This window comes from Rhinoderma darwinii, chromosome 6 (genome assembly GCF_050947455.1).
Source record: "Rhinoderma darwinii isolate aRhiDar2 chromosome 6, aRhiDar2.hap1, whole genome shotgun sequence".
In the NCBI taxonomy this organism is placed as follows: Eukaryota; Metazoa; Chordata; class Amphibia; order Anura; family Rhinodermatidae; genus Rhinoderma; species Rhinoderma darwinii.
In genome coordinates, this window is record NC_134692.1 from 44,903,388 (window position 1) to 44,921,074 (window position 17,687).

At 44.4% G+C, this 17,687-nt stretch overlaps 1 protein-coding gene across 1 annotated transcript in view; it reads right to left on the reverse strand.

Moving 5' to 3' along the window:
- Positions 1–249: 249 nt before the first annotated feature.
- Positions 250–17,687, reverse strand: part of LOC142656292 (uncharacterized) — a 52,696-nt gene continuing 35,258 nt past the window's right edge. The window contains exons 2-6 of the mRNA XM_075831188.1: positions 5,254–5,417; positions 4,941–5,154; positions 4,447–4,547; positions 2,692–2,829; positions 250–337 (exon numbers count right to left, since the gene is read on the reverse strand). Of these exons, the coding sequence (XP_075687303.1) occupies positions 250–337; positions 2,692–2,829; positions 4,447–4,547; positions 4,941–5,154; positions 5,254–5,417 (705 nt within the window). The remainder of the gene's footprint in view (positions 338–2,691; positions 2,830–4,446; positions 4,548–4,940; positions 5,155–5,253; positions 5,418–17,687) is intronic.

The following is a 17,687-nucleotide window of genomic DNA, read 5'->3' on the forward strand; positions in this document are numbered from 1 at the left end:
TAAACTTCGATCGCGGGCGTTGGAGCAGGAGCTCAGCTGTCATCAGACAGCAGAGCCCCGGCACCAGCCTGCACGGGAGACCCGTGCAGGACTTAGACTAGGCTGACGTGAAAAGGCGTCAGCCTAGCCTAAAGCCCAGTAGTGAATGACGTTAAAAGGCGTATTGGTGGTCACTAAGGGGTTAAGTAGAAGAAAAATAAAATAAAATGACACACACACACATATATATATATTCTGCAGTTATCCATTTTAATGTTTGCAAGCCATGATACAAAAGTGTTTCATTTGCACATTCAGCTGGATAGAGTCAGCCTTTTCGTCAAGTATTTCTCGAAATCTGTAACAAAAAGGTTAATTCAGCATTATGGAAATTAAGTTGAATGCTTTACAAGAGTGTTATGGTTTTTGCTTTTTTTTTTAAACTTTCTATTGTATTATAAATTTTCTGCTACAGATTTTTCTATTTTCTTTACAAGCTATTTGGCAAACAACATTGAACAAATGGTTAATATATAATATCCCTGGGAATCTAGGTTGCTCTAATGGTTGACACTTAATTTTTATTATTGTAGTTTGTAATTGCAATTTACCAGGGCTGGGCCTGGGTACTTAAATGACCAATGGAAGAAATAAGGGGCTGCAGTGGCGGATCACTATAGGGGCGTTTGGCGCCCATTGCCACCTAAAGAGTAAAAGCACATTACAGCTTTGTTCTATTGCCGTGTCGAAACTGCTTTGTGTATGTCCTGCAAAAGAAACCACAGACATTAAGGCCCCATGCACACAAACGTATGTTTGCGGCCACAATTCACCCACAAATCTGCAGATGAATTGCTGCCCCATTCATTTCAATGGGCCCAAGCACACGACCGTGGTTTCCACGGTCCATGCATTGCCCAGGAGCCTGGACCGCAAAAAGATAGGGCATATCTTATTACGGCCATGTTTTGCGGTCCAGGCTCATAGAAATGAATGCACGAGGTCATGTGCATGGCCCACGATTTGCGGGTGGCCCGCGGGTGACACTCTGGGCCATCCGAGCCGCAAATCACGGCCGTGCACACCACAACCGCCGTGGGCATGAGGCCTAAGTCAGAGGATTATATGTCACATGACCTATAGGTCACATGACCATATAGGTCGGTTCTTAAACAAGGGAATAGAGCAGTAAGACTCCATAGAAAAGAGTATGAGCTGCTATGTAAGTTTAAAGGGTCTGGTCTGTGGTCCGTAATTAGTTTAGGGGCTTAGGCCTGGGGTCTGTATTAGTTTAGTGGGTCAGGTCTGGAAGTCTGTATTTAGGGGTCTGTAGTTAAGGGGACTGGTCTAGGGTTTGTATTTATTTAGGGTGCTTGTTCTGGGGTCTGTATTTCTTTAGGGGGGGTCTAGTCTGGGAACTGTAATAGCTTAGAAGGTCTGGGGTCTGTATGTATTCTATCAATTTATTAGTTACTGTATGGACCTGGGGTCTGAATTTGCTTAGGGGTTTGAAATAACTCAGGGATCTGTTCTGGGGTAAGGAACAATTTAGGGGTCTGAATTTTTGTGTTGCTATAGAGGCTGGAAATGACTGCAGAAGCGAGGGTGTGAGCAGGAAACTTTGAAGTCATCAGGAGAAGTCACCACCATTACGGTCTGTGTCAGATGGAGAAGAAAAGATAAGCGAACGACTACCATCAGAGAAGACATCACCTGTGAGTAACTGGATTTATAGTGAAGCGGTCATGTCTCCTGACAAGTCTGTTATAGGAAATGCTTGTATTTTACAAACAGTCTTTCTGTAGCCCAGGACTAATAGACAATTGGTTGTTACCATTTCCCTTGTCAGGAGGATGTGTCCCTGCACAGTGTGATACTGTCAGCATGTAGTGATACAGCCCTTTGACAAAGGAAATTGTAACACGCATTTGTCAATGCTCGCACAGAAAGGTGGTGTTTGTCTATAGACTTGGCGTGACAGAGCAGTGGTGGAGAAGGGGGGCCCAAGTTTGGGGAACAGCCCAGGACCTACCGTCTATTAAATCTGTAACTGAGTGGCTCAGGTTATACTCTGTCATTTCTCTTACAAAAGCCAGCCTCTGGTGTTGGGCATTGCGCTTCAATACATAGGGTTTTTTTTTAATTTGTCGGTTTAAAATGTTATTTTTTTATGTGCTAAATAATAAAAATTTTGCTAAAAGTTTTTGGTGTGTTTATTTTTGGAGTGTGTATTATTTTTTCAATTAATATTATATTGTTTACTTTTTTTTATTATACTAGGGGCCTGGCTTTAAAATATCTGATGAGGACTGTAGAAAAACACAAGGTCTCCTGAATAAACATTCTTCCAACAGTATGTCCTAAAGGTATTCAGTGTATAAATTCAGCATAGCAAACAATTTGATTTAATTGGATTTTTGTGTCTTTAGAGTCTATATTATATATTTCAGATTTCTAGTCCATGAGAATGAATGTATTATATAACACCTTTTCTATGAATTTACACACAACTAAGTTGATCTACAGTAACAATCTCATTTAACTATGTCGACTCAACTAAGGGGAAACCAGCATGGGAAAATCAAATAAATAATATTATAAGTAACCAATAGAATGGCATAGGCAAGCAAATAAAAATTAAATCCATGAAATGCAATAAGCAAAATTATGTTATAAAAGTGTATATTGGAAAATGCTGAAACTTACACGTACCTTTTTTCAGTATGTATAAGAAATTGTCCCGCTCTTTCCGCATTTTTCTCTTTGAATGCCTCAAACAAACAAATTGATTGGATAAATTCAATGATTTCAGTTAAGGACATCTGCATTGTGACTGGTATATCCTTCACCCTGCAAAAGAAGAGTATATGCTTGCAATAGGTTTTATACTCAAAATTGGATTTTTTTTAATCAACATGTATTCACAATGAAAAAGGACAAGGTGTTTTTGCTTAAGTGGTGCTTCCTTTTCACAAAGTTCTCACTGAGATGCGTCAAAGGAGAATAGTGTTGGCTGTTTGGAAACTACTTTCAAAGATAAACACAATTGTGGAGAATTTAAGTCCAATTCCGTTAAAAAAACCTCTTTACCAATCTAACAAAACTCCTCACTCTATGCACGTCACCCACTTTTATTCTAAGGCTTCTTGTCTTGTTCTCTTCCATGCTCTCATGCCTTTTTTTTAATTATTGCCTGTGACTACACTATATAAAAAATAATAAAAGACTGGAAATGATGGCATTTGATAGATGCATACATGATGACATCATTTGGAGCAGAAGTTGGTATCATACAAGAAAATGACTGCAATCATGTCTAATGGAATATTGTAAATGAATCCTAACACTTTATGATGACCTTTATTGCATGACCGTGTGTCCCTGCCAGCAGTGCAATTTCTAGGTTATAGCATATTTTTTTATTTTTATAACCATAGCCATAGCAGGTTGATTCACTGATACCTCTGTTGATTAGTTACATAGGTAAATAGTTGATAAGGTTAACTAAGTCCACCATATAATCCTACCTTGTTGATCGAGAGGAATGCAAAAACCCCTATGCTCCATATAAGGAGGAAAAATTCCTTCCCGACTCCAATTATGGCAATCAGAACTAATCCCTGATCTATCGTTCCATCTTCAAAAATTTAGTTCCCATAACCTACAAAATTATATATTTCAAGAAATATTTCAGGACCCTCTTGAACAACCACAACATCTTGTAGCAGCGAGTTCCATAGTATCACTGCTCTCATAGTAAAGAATCCCCATCTAGGATTAGGGTGAAACTTTCTTTTCTGTAGCTCTATATGACGCCCCCTTGTTATGGTTACATGCCCAGTTGTAAAGATCTTTAGGGAGATCTCTGTACTGTTCATTGATTAATTTATACATAGTGGTTTGATTACCCCATATCATCTTTTTTCAAAACTGAATAACCCCAAGTGTGATCACCTGTTTTGGTACTGTAATACTCCCGTTCTGTTAATGAACTGTACAAGGTGTAATAAATTGACACAGTATCTACTTTCTCAGTTGTAAGTTTGAATGAATTCAGTATTTACTGTCTACAAATATAAAACAAGTTCATTAAATTAACAATATGATTTTAGAAAACTTTTAACATAAAGAAAATAAGTCTTTCATTTAAAAAAATGTGAGAACTCTTTTACTAATTCTTGTAGGATCAACAGTGTGGGGCAACTGGGAAAAACATCAGCCTTCACATACTGTATGTTCTTAATGACTTTATTTTTTTAACTAAAATTACATGGCATTTTGAGTATCTTTATATATATACTTTGCTTACTGATATTGATTTTGCATTACATGATATTTTCTGGTTTTCTTCCCCATTCATGACTAAAGTTCAGAATCCTTCTGTTTTTCTTGTTACATGAGAACAATATATTATAAGAGTTCAGATGGCATTTCCAAGAACAGAATATTGTTTTAGTAAAGACTTACCATTCCTTTTCCTGTAGCGGCGCAGTCTCATATATATTTTGGTACTCAGAAAGTAGGCGCTCTTTGCTTTCATCGGAATACAAGAACAAAGAATCCCATACCTGCAAAATTAAATAAAATAAAAAAAACAAATTAAAAAAATGATCAATTGTGTTATTTATCAGGTTCATACTGACCCACCAGCCTTTAGTGGGCTAAGGCTCTGACATATTAATGGGCCCCTAATACAATATGTTACCAAAGCTCATTTGGAGCCAATCACCAGACGCTAGAGTCTATTTCTAAGGAGTTGATTCACATACAACCTATTAGACCTTATTGATGTCATGTCCCGCATGTCAATGATTAAAACAAAGATTGCAATTAAAAGTGGACATGCACATGTTCTTTATAGATGAAGTGTCCTCCCTCAGAAAAATGTTCTTATATTGGGCCCAATAAACCTCAGACTAGTTTGCCTATAGTTGAATACATCAAAAACAATTACCAGTTACCTCTGTCATTAATGCGGTAAGATCTTCTGACCGTTTCTTGTATTCAATCTCAGTGGCTGGATAGAAAGCATGTACAGCCAAGCAACCATTTGTCTTCAGCACTCGAGCTGCCTCATTGACAAACTTGTCTACTGTGAACCAATGAGCAGCCAGACCAGCATTTACCAGATCCACACAAGCATCTTTCAGGGGTAACTTCTCAGCCGGGGCGGTCCTATAGACAAAAGAGAGATGATTGCCATTGTAACTAATGCCATCTAGTCATCTCATTATATCAGCAGAATGGATACAGTAAATCCAGTGTAATACTCACATGTATGACACATTGTGTGCTGAATTATATTGTTTAGCCACATTTATTTGGGAATCACTGATGTCTGTTCCCAGGACCTTCTTGAAGTGAGGAGCTAGAGGCAACGTGTAACGTCCAGTCCCACACCCAACATCCACCGCCAATTCAAGAGGCTGCCCATTTGTCTAGAGGGAAGGTCAGAATACATTTAGTAAAGCCCAAATTTATACGGGTAACTGTAAATAGCAGGTGCATACAATAACATTTGATTTTTTTTGTTTTGTTACCACTTTGTACATTCACTTGAAACATTAGGGCACATATGAGCATCATTAATATCACCATCGGGATCCATAATGGAAAAAATTTGCCAAAGAAGGACACAATATAATAAGACACCAGCTAGATTTGTGCAAAAAGCTATATAGACAGTGTTGTCAGGGTCTTCCCCAGAGCCAGAGTCCCTAGACTAGGCTCTGCTCTGGGACTCAGTGGAATCCCCTGACATCACTGTCCATATATGGAGAGTGTTGTCATGGGCTTCCCCAGAGTGGAGTTCCGGGCAGAGCGTTAGTATAGGCTCTGCTCCGGGACTCTGTGGAATCCCCTGACATCATTGTCCATATATGGAGAGTGTTGTCAGAGACTTCCCCAGAGCGGAGTCCCGGGCAGAGCGCTAGTATAGGCTGTGCTCAGGGACTCTGAGGAATCCCCTAACCCCAGGGCCGGAGTCCTTGTCAGCGCGCTACTAGCAACTGGCTCCTGACATTACATAATTTCTAATAATAGTTTCCCGTCCGCTGCTAGAGGGTAGAAAATAACGCACAAGCGCTAGGATAGTGCAGGTGTGGGCGTGCGTGGTAAACACTGCTAGTGTAGAAACTACGCATGCTCAGAGATTAGCACTGTTTCTCTCCCCTAACAGCAGAACGGAAACTATCAGAAGTAAGGGATTATCCGGTCCACCACTTCCCCTCGTACCCGTACATTGAGCCAGCCGGAAAACGGAATTCAGGTCATGGACAGGCTAGCACCAGAAGTAAGGATTTTGCTACTGGAGATGTATCACGTGACCAGCGCTGGAATCGAGGTGTTAGAAGATTAAATCATAATGTAAGTATGTTACAAATTACATTAGCAATGAAATAGAAATGAGTTAATTGGTTTCAGAAAACCCCTTTAAGGTTCTCTTCTGGCTCCCAGGACCGTTCCTAAGGACCAAACCCTCTCCAGTCCACCAAGTAGAAAGTCTTTCCTCCTACCCTCTTGCAGTCCATGATCTCCTTTACCTCAAACAAATCAGATAAACCGCTGGGATCAACTGCGGGACTAAGAGTTTTACTGTAGTGGTTCAGGACCACAGGTTTCAGGAGGGACACATGAAAGGAGTTGGGAATTCTTAGGGTAGGAGGCAGCCAAAGCTTGTAGGAGACAGGGTTTATCTGAGGAACCTGGGGGCAAATTTGTACAAGGGCACCTTCAAATGAATGTTCCTTGAAGACAGCCAGATTTTGGTACCCAGAAGAAACTGAGGCGGCTCTTTGTGTATCGGCTTTTCGCTTCATGCGATCGACTGCCAGCAGAATAGAGGACCGAGTCTGTTGCCAGATTTGTAGGAAGTCCCTGAATGCAGAGTACGCTGTGGGTACCTGAGAAGTAGCCGGAACAGGAAGAGGTATTCGTGGATGTTGGCCGTAGACAATGTAGAACAATGTGTAAGCAGTGGATTCACTTGTGTGGTTATTATATGAGAACTTGGCCCATGGAAGAAGCTGTACCCAGTCATCATGCTACAAGGAGACGAAGTGCCGAAGATATTTCTCCATGATCTGGTTAATCCTCTCAACTTGACCATTGAACTGGGGATGGTAGGCTGAAGAAAAGTCCAATTTCACATCTAGTAGTTTATAGAGAGCTCTCCAGAATTTCAAGGTGAACTGAACACCCAAGCCGAAACAATATGAAGGGGCAAGCCATGCAAGCGGAAGTTGTGCTGAATGAAGAAATTTGCCAATCGAGGAGCAGAATGTAGACTAGTCAGCAGAACAAAATGTGCCATCTTCGAGGACTACCACCACCCAGACCGTATTGCATCCCGCTGAGGAAGGAAGTTCTGTGACAAAGTCCATTGCAACATGCTGCCTATAGAGTAATTGCGCTCAGCAGGAGGAAAAAGTCTCGAGTAATAGCCACACACTACTGCCTTTAATTTGAAGCTTCTCTGGAACAAAAGTACACCTGCACCCAGGGCCGCCATCAGGGGGGTATTACTGGTACTCCCGTCAGGGGCCCGGCCACATGGATGAAGAAAAGGGGCCCGCCGGGCTGCCGTCGCCCCCCCCCCCCGCAACGCTCGCGCCCCGCCCCTACTAACGCCCGCGGCACCCCCCTAGCAACGCCTGCGGCACCCCCCTAGCAACGCTCGCGGAAGCCCCTGCATACCTGTTGAAGATGCAGCATGTGCAGAAGCTGTGTGTGGAGATCCCGCCCCCCAGCTCCTCTACTCTGCCGAACGGACCTGCAGGCTGGTGAGTATGTTCCCCCTATCCTTCCTGCTTCCCATCCCCCTGACCCCGTTTGTAGTATGTATAAAGTTGATTAAAATGTTTTTTGGTATTTTTTCGTTTTCCTAGCGGTTTTTTGCCGCGATTTTCGTAATCGCGGCAAAAATGGCGCAGTTTTGCTGCGATTATATAAAAATCGCGGCAAAACCGCGTGATTTGTGTCCCTATTACGAAAATTGCATTAAAAAAAAGGATTCAAGACATGAAAAGTGCTGTTAGGCTATATTCTCACAGTGCCGTCAAATCACGTTTTTGCCGCGATTTTGCAAAAATTGTGGCAAAAAAATGGGATTTCACCGCACTGTGTAACTAGACTAAGGCCTTATTCAGACGGCCGCGTTCGGTCCGTGACATACGGAGCGTGTATCGGCCGTATTTCCCAGGCTGACCACAATTCATGGAGCCGGACTCCTAGCATCATAGTTATCAGTGTTGCTGGGAGTCCCTGCCTCTCCGCGGGAATACTGCCCGATATTGTAATGATGCTTTCAGTACGGGACCGGGGACAGTATCCCCACGGGAAGGGAGGGACTATGATCATAGATAACTGTGATGCTAGAAACCCGGCTCCCTGAACTGTGGTCGGTCCGGGAAATATGGCCGATACACGCTCCGTATTTCACAAACCGAACATGGACGTCTGGATAAGGCCACTTACTTGCCTCCTATTTTTGGTGCGGATTGCGCACTGAAAATTCACTACAAATTACAATATAAGGCCTTATTCACACAAACGTGTTATACGTCCGTGCTACTAGCGTGATTTTCACGGGCGTCGCACGGACTTATGTTAGTCTATGGGGCCGTTCAGACTGTCAGTGAATTTCATGCAGCATATGTGCGCTGTGTAAAACTCACGACATGTCCTATACTTTGCCCGTGTTTCGCGCAGCACGCACCCATTGAAGTCATTGGGTGCGTGCAAATCGCGCACGGCACACGGAAGCACTTCCGGGTGACACGCGTGATTCGCGCTACAGCTGGTAAAGTAGAGAAGGGAAACATAAAAGCCCCTCCTTCTTTACTGTGTTGTAACATCAAAACAGAGTGTCATAATCACGCAGCCACGCACCATATGCTGCTGACACACCGAACTTTTGCTTGCCCAAAACGCAGCGTTTTTTGCGCGTGCAAAACGGACACGTTCGTGTGAATAAGGCCTAAGGCGATATTCAGACCAACGTGTGTGAAATCAGACGTGAAGAACGGCCGATTTGCAGCCGTGCGGGACCCGTTTTCACAGACTTGAGTCTATTGAGGGAGCCGTGAAAACGCACAAAAATAGGACATGTCCTATTTTTTTAAAGAGGCTCTGTCACCAGATTTTGCAACCCCTATCTGCTAGTGCAGCAGATAGGCGCTGCTATGTAGATTACAGTAACGTTTTTATTTTTAAAAAACGAGCATTTTTGGCCAAGTTATGACCATTTTTGTATTTATGCAAATGAGGCTTGCAAAAGTACAACTGGGCGTGTTGAAAAGTAAAAGTACAACTGGGCGTGTATTATGTGCGTACATCGGGGCGTTTTTACTTCTTTTACTAGCTGGGCGTTTTTTTCTCATTGAAATCAATGGGCAGATGTTTGGAGGGGTTCTGCTTCTGATATTTCAGACGTTTACGGCCATAAAAACGGCAGAAAATAAGCTGTGTGAACATACCCTAATGTTGCAGAGTTGTAACGTATTTCATCCTTTACAATGTAAAGGGTTAATTTGCTGTAAACCCCCAGCAAATTCTGACGAAGCCGGTCGCAGGCTAAACGCGCGTCGAGGCGTTCCTGTGCCATCTCTCCACGTTCCGTGCTGCCATCATGTCCACAGGTATATCCGTTTTCACACTACCTTTTTTGGCATATATCTGTGACTTTTGCCTGTATCTGCGCCAGTGATCTGTAGCGGGCACTTGCTATGCACATTTTGCAACGGGCAGCATTTCTTTTATAGATGTAGCCTCATATACATATATTTTGTATACCCTATTGGCATTATATTATACTTGTGCGCATGGCATGTCTAGTATTGGGACGTGTTTCAGAGTTTGGTTGTCTCTTGATTCCCTCATGTTATGTTGTTCCTTCACTGTAATTGACATCGGCACCAAAATCAGTTAATGCGTATAACGTACAAACGTGAGTGCCACAATTTCCATTGCCCACCCCCGGTAATGGAGGGGGGGGCCCCCAGACATCTTGGCTGTATGGGGCCCAGAAATTCCTGATGGCTGCCCTGCCTGCACCAACAGATGAAGCATCCACCTCCAACTGGAACTGTTGAGACACGTCAGGATGTTGGAGGATTGAGGCTGAAGTAAATACACTTTTGAGGCTATTAAAAGCTGATTCTGCCTCTGGAGTCCACACCTTGATGTTCACACCTTCCTTGGTAAGGGTAAAGATGGGAGCCGTCAGTGAAGAGAAGTTTGGGAAAAACTGCAGGTAGAAATTGGCGAATCACAAAAAGCGCTGTATGGACTGAAGGCCCTGGGGATGTGGCCATTCCAGGACATACTTTACTTTCTCAGGATCTATCTTGAAGCCTTGATGCGAGATGATGTAGCCAAGGAAGGGCAGAGAATTTTTTTCAAAAATGCACTTCTCCAGCTTGGCATACAGACGATTCTGTCTTAATTGCAGCAGATCTTGACGGACATGCCTCCGATGAGTCGTCTGATCTGGAGTGAAAATCAAAATATCATAGAAATACACCACAACAGAGACATAGAGGAGATCTCGAAAAGGTATCATTGACGAATTCCTGGAAGACGGTAGGATCGCTACACAGACCGAAGGGCATTATCAGGTGTTCATAGTGCCCGTCTCGAGTATTGAATGCTGTCTTCCACTCGCCACCTTGACGGATTTGGAACAATTTGTAAGCCCCATGCAAGTCTAGTTTAGAGAAAATCCTGGTTCCTCGTATACGGTCAAATAGTTCGGATATTAGTGGCAATGGTTATTTGTTCTTGACCGTGATCTGGTTGAGACAATGTAGGATCGAAGAGATCCGTCTTCCTCTTCAACAAAGAAGAACCCGGCCCTGGCCGGGGAGGAAAGTTTTCGCATGAAACCCCTTTTTAGATTCTCCTTAATATAGGCCGACATGGACTCTCTGGCAAGGAGAAAGGATATATCCATCCACGGGGAGGAGAAGCATTTGGAACCATTTCAATCGGATAGTCGTAGGAAAGGTGTGGCGGAAGCATCTCAGCCTCCTTCTTGCTGAAAACGTTTGATTGGGAAAAATGAGTAGGCAATATCGCTAATAACTGAGGCAGTGGAGGCTGGACAGGATAGATCTGTGTCATGTTGGGTCCGTGGACCCACTGTGCCGTACCGCCTTGACGGTATAGCAGCTGGCCAACAGGGTGCAAGTCAAAGTCAATAGTTCGGATAGGTGTTCCTGTGGTAACTTCAGACAGTAGCGAAGAGGCTCGAATGGGATCTTGGCAGCAGGCAGACACCAGGTGTGGTGTAACCAGGAAGGCGTAGTACACATGCCAACATGACTCCAACTCTAAACGGCACTTCAACCAAGATAGCATGGGATACAGGATAGAGGTAGCAGGAACGGGAACACTGGGAACTGGAAAACACTTAAGGGACCATTTGCAGAGATGAACATAGGTAAATGACAACAACGCTCAGGCAATGCAGGAAGGGGCAGGGTCCTTCTTGCTCATGGGCTAATTTGGGTATCAAATTCTGGTGCGCGCGCTGGCCCTTTTAAGACCGGGCACGAGCCTGCGTGCGCACCCTACGGGACACAGCAGAGTGAATCGGAAGTGAGCGCTGGTGTCTCCTGAGGAAGAGATGCGGGCCAGCGTTCACAGATCCATGACTGCAGCCGTAAGGAGGTGAGTAATCCTGACAGCCTGTGGCCATGGATGTTACAATCTCTAAACGGCAGTGGTGGAGGCAGCCCCATTGGAGAACTTCCCCGGAAATTGCAGTCCAGGACTGGAGCATGTAACTGGAGCCAAGGCAGGCCAGTAGAACAGGATTGACGGCTTTAGGCAAGACAAGGATAGTAATCAGTTCAGAATGATGGCTCCAACTTGGAACTTGAGAGGTTGGTCTCAGACACGATTGGATCGGGCAGAGGAAGTCCGTTCACTGAGGCAACAGCTAAAGACGTCCGCAGAGGAACTGTGGGCAACTGGAGATGATCCACTAGGTCTTGTTGGATGAAGTTTGCCGTGGACACTGAGTCCAGATAGGCAGAGACCCGGTGTGTCTTCTCGCCGAACACTATGGTCACGGGAATGGATAGTTTAGAAGAGAATTTTTTATTTAGCGCCGTTCTGCTTAGGGTTGTCTCTCCAACCTATCCTAGGCACTGGAGTTTTTTCGGCTTCTGAGGACACAAACGCACAACATGGCCTCCGAGGCCGCAATACAATGTCCCGAAGTGCATCTGCATTGTTTCTCCTGGACTAACATTTTGAGCCAGTCCATCTGCATAGGTTCCTCTGGTGGAACAACTGGTGAGGGTAAAAGGGATTGCTGGAAAGTAGGAACCAGCCTAGGGAATCATCTCGTGCCTCTTGGGATCGCTTCTGGATCCTCATGTCAATCCTGGTGGCTAGAAGAATGAGGTCATCCAGGGTAGGTGGCAGATCGCGAGCGGCAAGCTCGTTTTTGATCTCAGAAGAAAGTCCCTACAAGAATGTAGCCACCAAAGCCTTGTTGTTCCAGGTTAATTCTGCAGCCAGGGTACAGAACTGAATGGCATACTTTCCCAAGGAGATGTCATCCTGGCGAAGGGTCAGCAGAGATGCAACAGCAGAATAGACTCTGCCAGGTTCCTCAAATACTGTACGGAAATTCTGTAGGAAACACTGCAAATCCTACAGTCCCTGATGTTTCCAAATGGGGTTCGCCCACACCAGGGCCTTGCCAGTAAGGAGAGAGATTATGAAGGTGATCCTTGCGTCATCAGAAAGAAAGGCCTTTGTATTCAGTTTAAAGTAAATCTGGCATTGGTTCAGAAGTCCCATGCAGGTTCTTGCGTGTCCATCATAGCGAGAAGGTAGTGACAGGGAGAATCGGGAGTTAGCACTGGTACTGACAGGAGGTGTCGCAGAAGGAACAGCAAGGGAAACAGGAACAGGTGCTGTAACGACTGCAGCTTGCGTTTCCAGATGATGTGCAATGGTGTTCACGCCTGGAGGAGTTGGTCCTGACATGACCGGAGGTCTCGCATGTCTGCCTTTATTACATGTAACGTCGTCATGGTCTTGGGTTGACAGCGGGGTCCATGGCCTAAGCGTACTGTCACGATCCATGGGTAAGTGAACCCACTAGGCCGCACCGCCGTAGCGGAGTATCAGCTGACCAAACAATAGTGTACCAAGTCTATAAAAAGTCCAGGACAAGGGTACCTGTAATAGTCCAGACAGTCGCAGCGGCTTAGGCACAGATTGAACTTTGATAACTGGTGATGCCACACGTGATGGATGATATCAGGCGTGGCAGATGACATCAGACGTGGTGTAAGACAGCTTGCCTAACCAGGCACAACACGACTCCAACACACGAAAGGCTCAGGAACTAAGACAGCACGGGATACAGGTAGCAGGGCACGGGAACACTAGGAAAAGGATAACACTAAGGGACCATTTGCTAAGACTAACATGGGTAAACACAACAATGCTCAGAGCCCATTTTATAGTCCAGGGTGATCATGGGCTAATTTAGAACATTTTACATGTGCGTGCACAGACCCTTTAGGTCTAGGCACGAGTCTCCCTACGGGAGACTGCCGAGAGGAGCGGAAGTAAGTGCTGCCGTCTCCTAGGACGGAAACGCTGGCTGGCACTCATTGATCCATGGCCGTGGCCGTAGGGGGGTGAGTAGGAACGACGGTCCACGGCCGCGAACGCTACAATCACACAGAGTTTGAATTCTTTGCCCAGTTTCATATTGCATTTCCGTCCGGCCGAGAAGAATACCAAAGCAGATGCTCTGTCTCGGTAACCCAGAGGTAAAGAAAGAAAAAACGGAATGTTCGAGGGTGGAGCGGTAAGGAGTGAATTGGAATGAGGTCCAAAGGTAATTTATTTGCACAATTAAAACAACGCGTTACAAGGCAGGACCGGCCTCTTCATCAGGTTGGGTACAAATAATGTATAATTTCAAGATACATACATTTTTATATACAGGGCTTAGACTGAAAGTAATGAAGACTACCGGGTCAAGGTTACAGGTCACAATAATTATAACAGACAGTGTTCACAAGAACGCCAACATAGAAACACAGCCGAATCCCCTTAAGCGAAATATAAATGTAAAAGTATCGCAACTTAAAATACAGTTTAATTATATAAAATATTATTAAAAAACATGTATTTACTGCCATATAACGGCATTTTGAGATATTATTAAAAATTATATATATACACAAGGCTCTAGCAATGGGATAAATATTACACAGAAATTAACTGAGTGTTGCAAACAGGTTCTAAGGTCTTCTGTGGATTAAAAAGAGCGAGCAGCGTTGAATAAATGCATGGTCGTCATGGTGATATGACGCTGAGGAACTACGGATACCTGGGTGGCTCAAACCAAAAAGGTGTTGTTAGTGCCAGCGTAAACATCAGTGAATGACGCATTTTGTTGACAGATGAAGACGAAAGAACCAAGGGAAAGGGGAAGTTTCCTTTAGTGGAAGACCAGAAGATAAGTATAAATTAATAAAATATATATAAAGTGCAGGGGGCACATAAAGAATCTACTTAGTGACTTGGTAGAATCATAAGGCTATTCCATGTGTCTAATCTCGATATATAGTATTTAGTAACTGTAGTTACTGCAGTTAAGGGTATAACAGTTGTTCTATACCGTTATGGAATCTGACAGAGCTCAAGATATATTATAGCTCTATTAATTGAAATAAAAGAGAAATATGATTATTGAGAGTAGTTTTTTTTGTATGTATACATGGATATATATATATATAAATATATATATATATATATATATATATGTATATATTATTATTATTATTATTATGACTCTACTAAAAGTCGTCCATTTAGATAATATAATAGAAGGGAAGTATAAATGACTTATTGGATAATTAAATAATTAAAGGGAATGTGTCGCTAGAATTTATTTATATTTTTTTTAGTTAAACAATTAGTATTTAAGTGATTACTCATTGTTTTAATTTTTTACATTTTTTCACAAGTCAGGAAATATTATAAATTAGATTCTAATTTATAACATTTCCATGTGCTGGCCACTAGAGGGAGCAGTTCCCAAAATTGCAGCATGGTCAATGTGGTAAAGCAACCTCATTGCTTTATGCTGCAAATTTTGGGTAGACACACTCTCTCTAGTGTCCTCACACAATCCCCCATCCCTTATTCTGGCTAGTGCCAGGAGAAGGTGGGGTTTGAATCATCAAACCTCCTACACTGTGTGCCGCAATTTTCTGAGCGACTGCCCAGTGTAGGAGGATTAGATACAGTGCTCAGCAGACAGTATAACACGAACATACACGAACATAATACACACATCACATACACAAACATAAATTACCTTCTACTGCCGCCGCCTACGCTCCTATTCCTTGCGCCTTCGCTTCCTTGAACATACACTACCGTTCAAAAGTTTAGGGTCACTTAGAAATTTCATTATTTTTGCAAGAAAAGCACAGTTTTTTTCAATGAAGATAACATTAAATTAATCAGAAATACACTCTATACATTGTTAATTTGCTAAATGACTATTCTAGCTGCAAACGTCTGGTTTTTAATGCAATATCTACATAGGTGTATAGAGGCCCATTTCCAGCAACCATCACTCCAGTGTTCTAATGGTACATTGTGTTTGCTAACTGTGTTAGAAGGCTAATGGATGATTAGAAAACACTTGAAAACCCTTGTGCAATTATGTTAGCACCGCTGTAAACACGTTTGCTGTTTAGAGGAGCTATAAAACTGATCTTCCTTTGAGCTAGTTGAGAATCTGGAGCATTGCATTTGTGGGTTTGATTAAACTCTCAAAATGGCTAGAAAAAGAGAGCTTTCATGTGAAACTCGACAGTCTATTCTTGTTCTTAGAAATGAAGGCTATTCCATGCGAGAAATTGCCAAGAAACTGAAGATTTCCTACAACGGTGTGTACTACTCCCTTCAGAGGACAGAACAAACAGGCTCTAACCAGAGTAGAAAGAGAAGTGGGAGGCCCCGCTGCACAACTGAGCAACAAGACAAGTACATTAGAGTGTCTAGTTTGAGAAATAGACGCCTCACAGGTCCTCAACTGGCAGCTTCATTAAATAGTACCCGCAAAACGCCAGTGTCAACATCTACAGTGAAGAGGCGACTCTGGGATGCTGGCCTTCAGGGCAGAGTGGCAAAGAAAAAGCCATATCTGAGACTGGCTAATAAAAGGAAAAGATTAATATGGGCAAAAGCACACAAACATTGGACAGAGGAAGATTGGAAAAAAGTGTTATGGACAGACGAATCGAAGTTTGAGGTGTTTGGATTACACAGAAGAACATTTGTGAGACGCAGAACAACTGAAAAGATGCTGGAAGAGTGCCTGACTGTAATGTCCGTGGCTGCGGGCTGTCAGCTCCAGCCTCCCGCTTACAGCCACAGCCACGAGTCGGCAAGCGCTGGCCCCAGCCTCCTGCTCAGGAGACGCCAGCGCTTGCATCCACTCACCTTCACCGGAGCCCGCAGGGTGCGCGCGCACGCTCGTCCCCGCTCTTAAAGGGGCAGCGCGCGCACCGGACCTCTTGAACGACCTTTGACCCGTGAGTACCCTGGGCTATAAGAGGGGTCCAGCCCCCTAGTTCGATGCCTGAGCGTTGTTAGTTTTCCCAGTTTGTCTTGCAAATGGTCCCTTAGTGTTTCCCGTTCCTGTTGTTACCCGTACCTTGTTCCCGTTCCTGTTTCCCGTGCTTTGCCCTAGTATCTAGTCGTGCCACGTCCTGTGTCTTCTGCCACGTCTTGAGGAATCCGCCACGTCCTGTGTCATCTGCCACGTCCGGAGGAATCCGCCATGTCCTGTGTCATCTGCCACGTCCAGAGGAATCTGCCACGTCCTGTGTCTTCTGCCACGTCTTGAGGAATCCGCCACGCCCTGTGTCATCTGCCACTTCCGGAGGAATCCGCCACGTCCTGTGTCATCTGCCTCGTCCAGAGGAATCTGCCACGTCCGGAGGAATCCGCCACGTCCGGAGGAATCCGCCACGTCTGGCGCAACTTGCGGCTCCTGTGTCATCCGCCATGTTTGGCGCCATCTGCTGCACCCATCTCATCTGTGCCAGAGCTGCGGCCACCATCTGGACTATTCAGGTACCCTTGTGCGGGACATTGTATTTCTGGGGTGTCCTGTTGTTTGGCAAGCTGCCTCCCCGCTGCGGCGGTACGGCCTAGTGGGTCCACTAACCCGCTCCGTGACAGTACGCTCAGGCCATGGACCCCGCTGGTCAACCTGAGACGTTGACTACACAAGCCATGCTGGCTGAGATGGAGGATCTCCAGTCACGACAAGACCAGCTCCTCCTGTCGGTGAACGCCATAGCCCATCGGCTGCTTGCTCCAACCACAGTCATCACCGCACCCGTTCCTGCGGTTCCGCCTGCTACACTTCCTGTCTGTACCGGTACCAACCCCCTGTGTTTCTTGCCGCTACCTCCACGCTATGATGGAGATCCGAGGTCCTGCAGGGGATTTTTGAATCAGTGCCTGATCCATTTCAGACTACATGCCAGGTCCTTCTGTTCGGACGACGTCAGGATCGCCTTCATCATCTCTCTCCTTACCGGCAAAGCCCTGGCATGGGCCAATCCTCTGTGGGAACATCAGGGTCCAGAGACCCGGGACTTGCAGTGCTTCTTACAGACCTTCCGCTCGATCTTTGAGGAACCTGG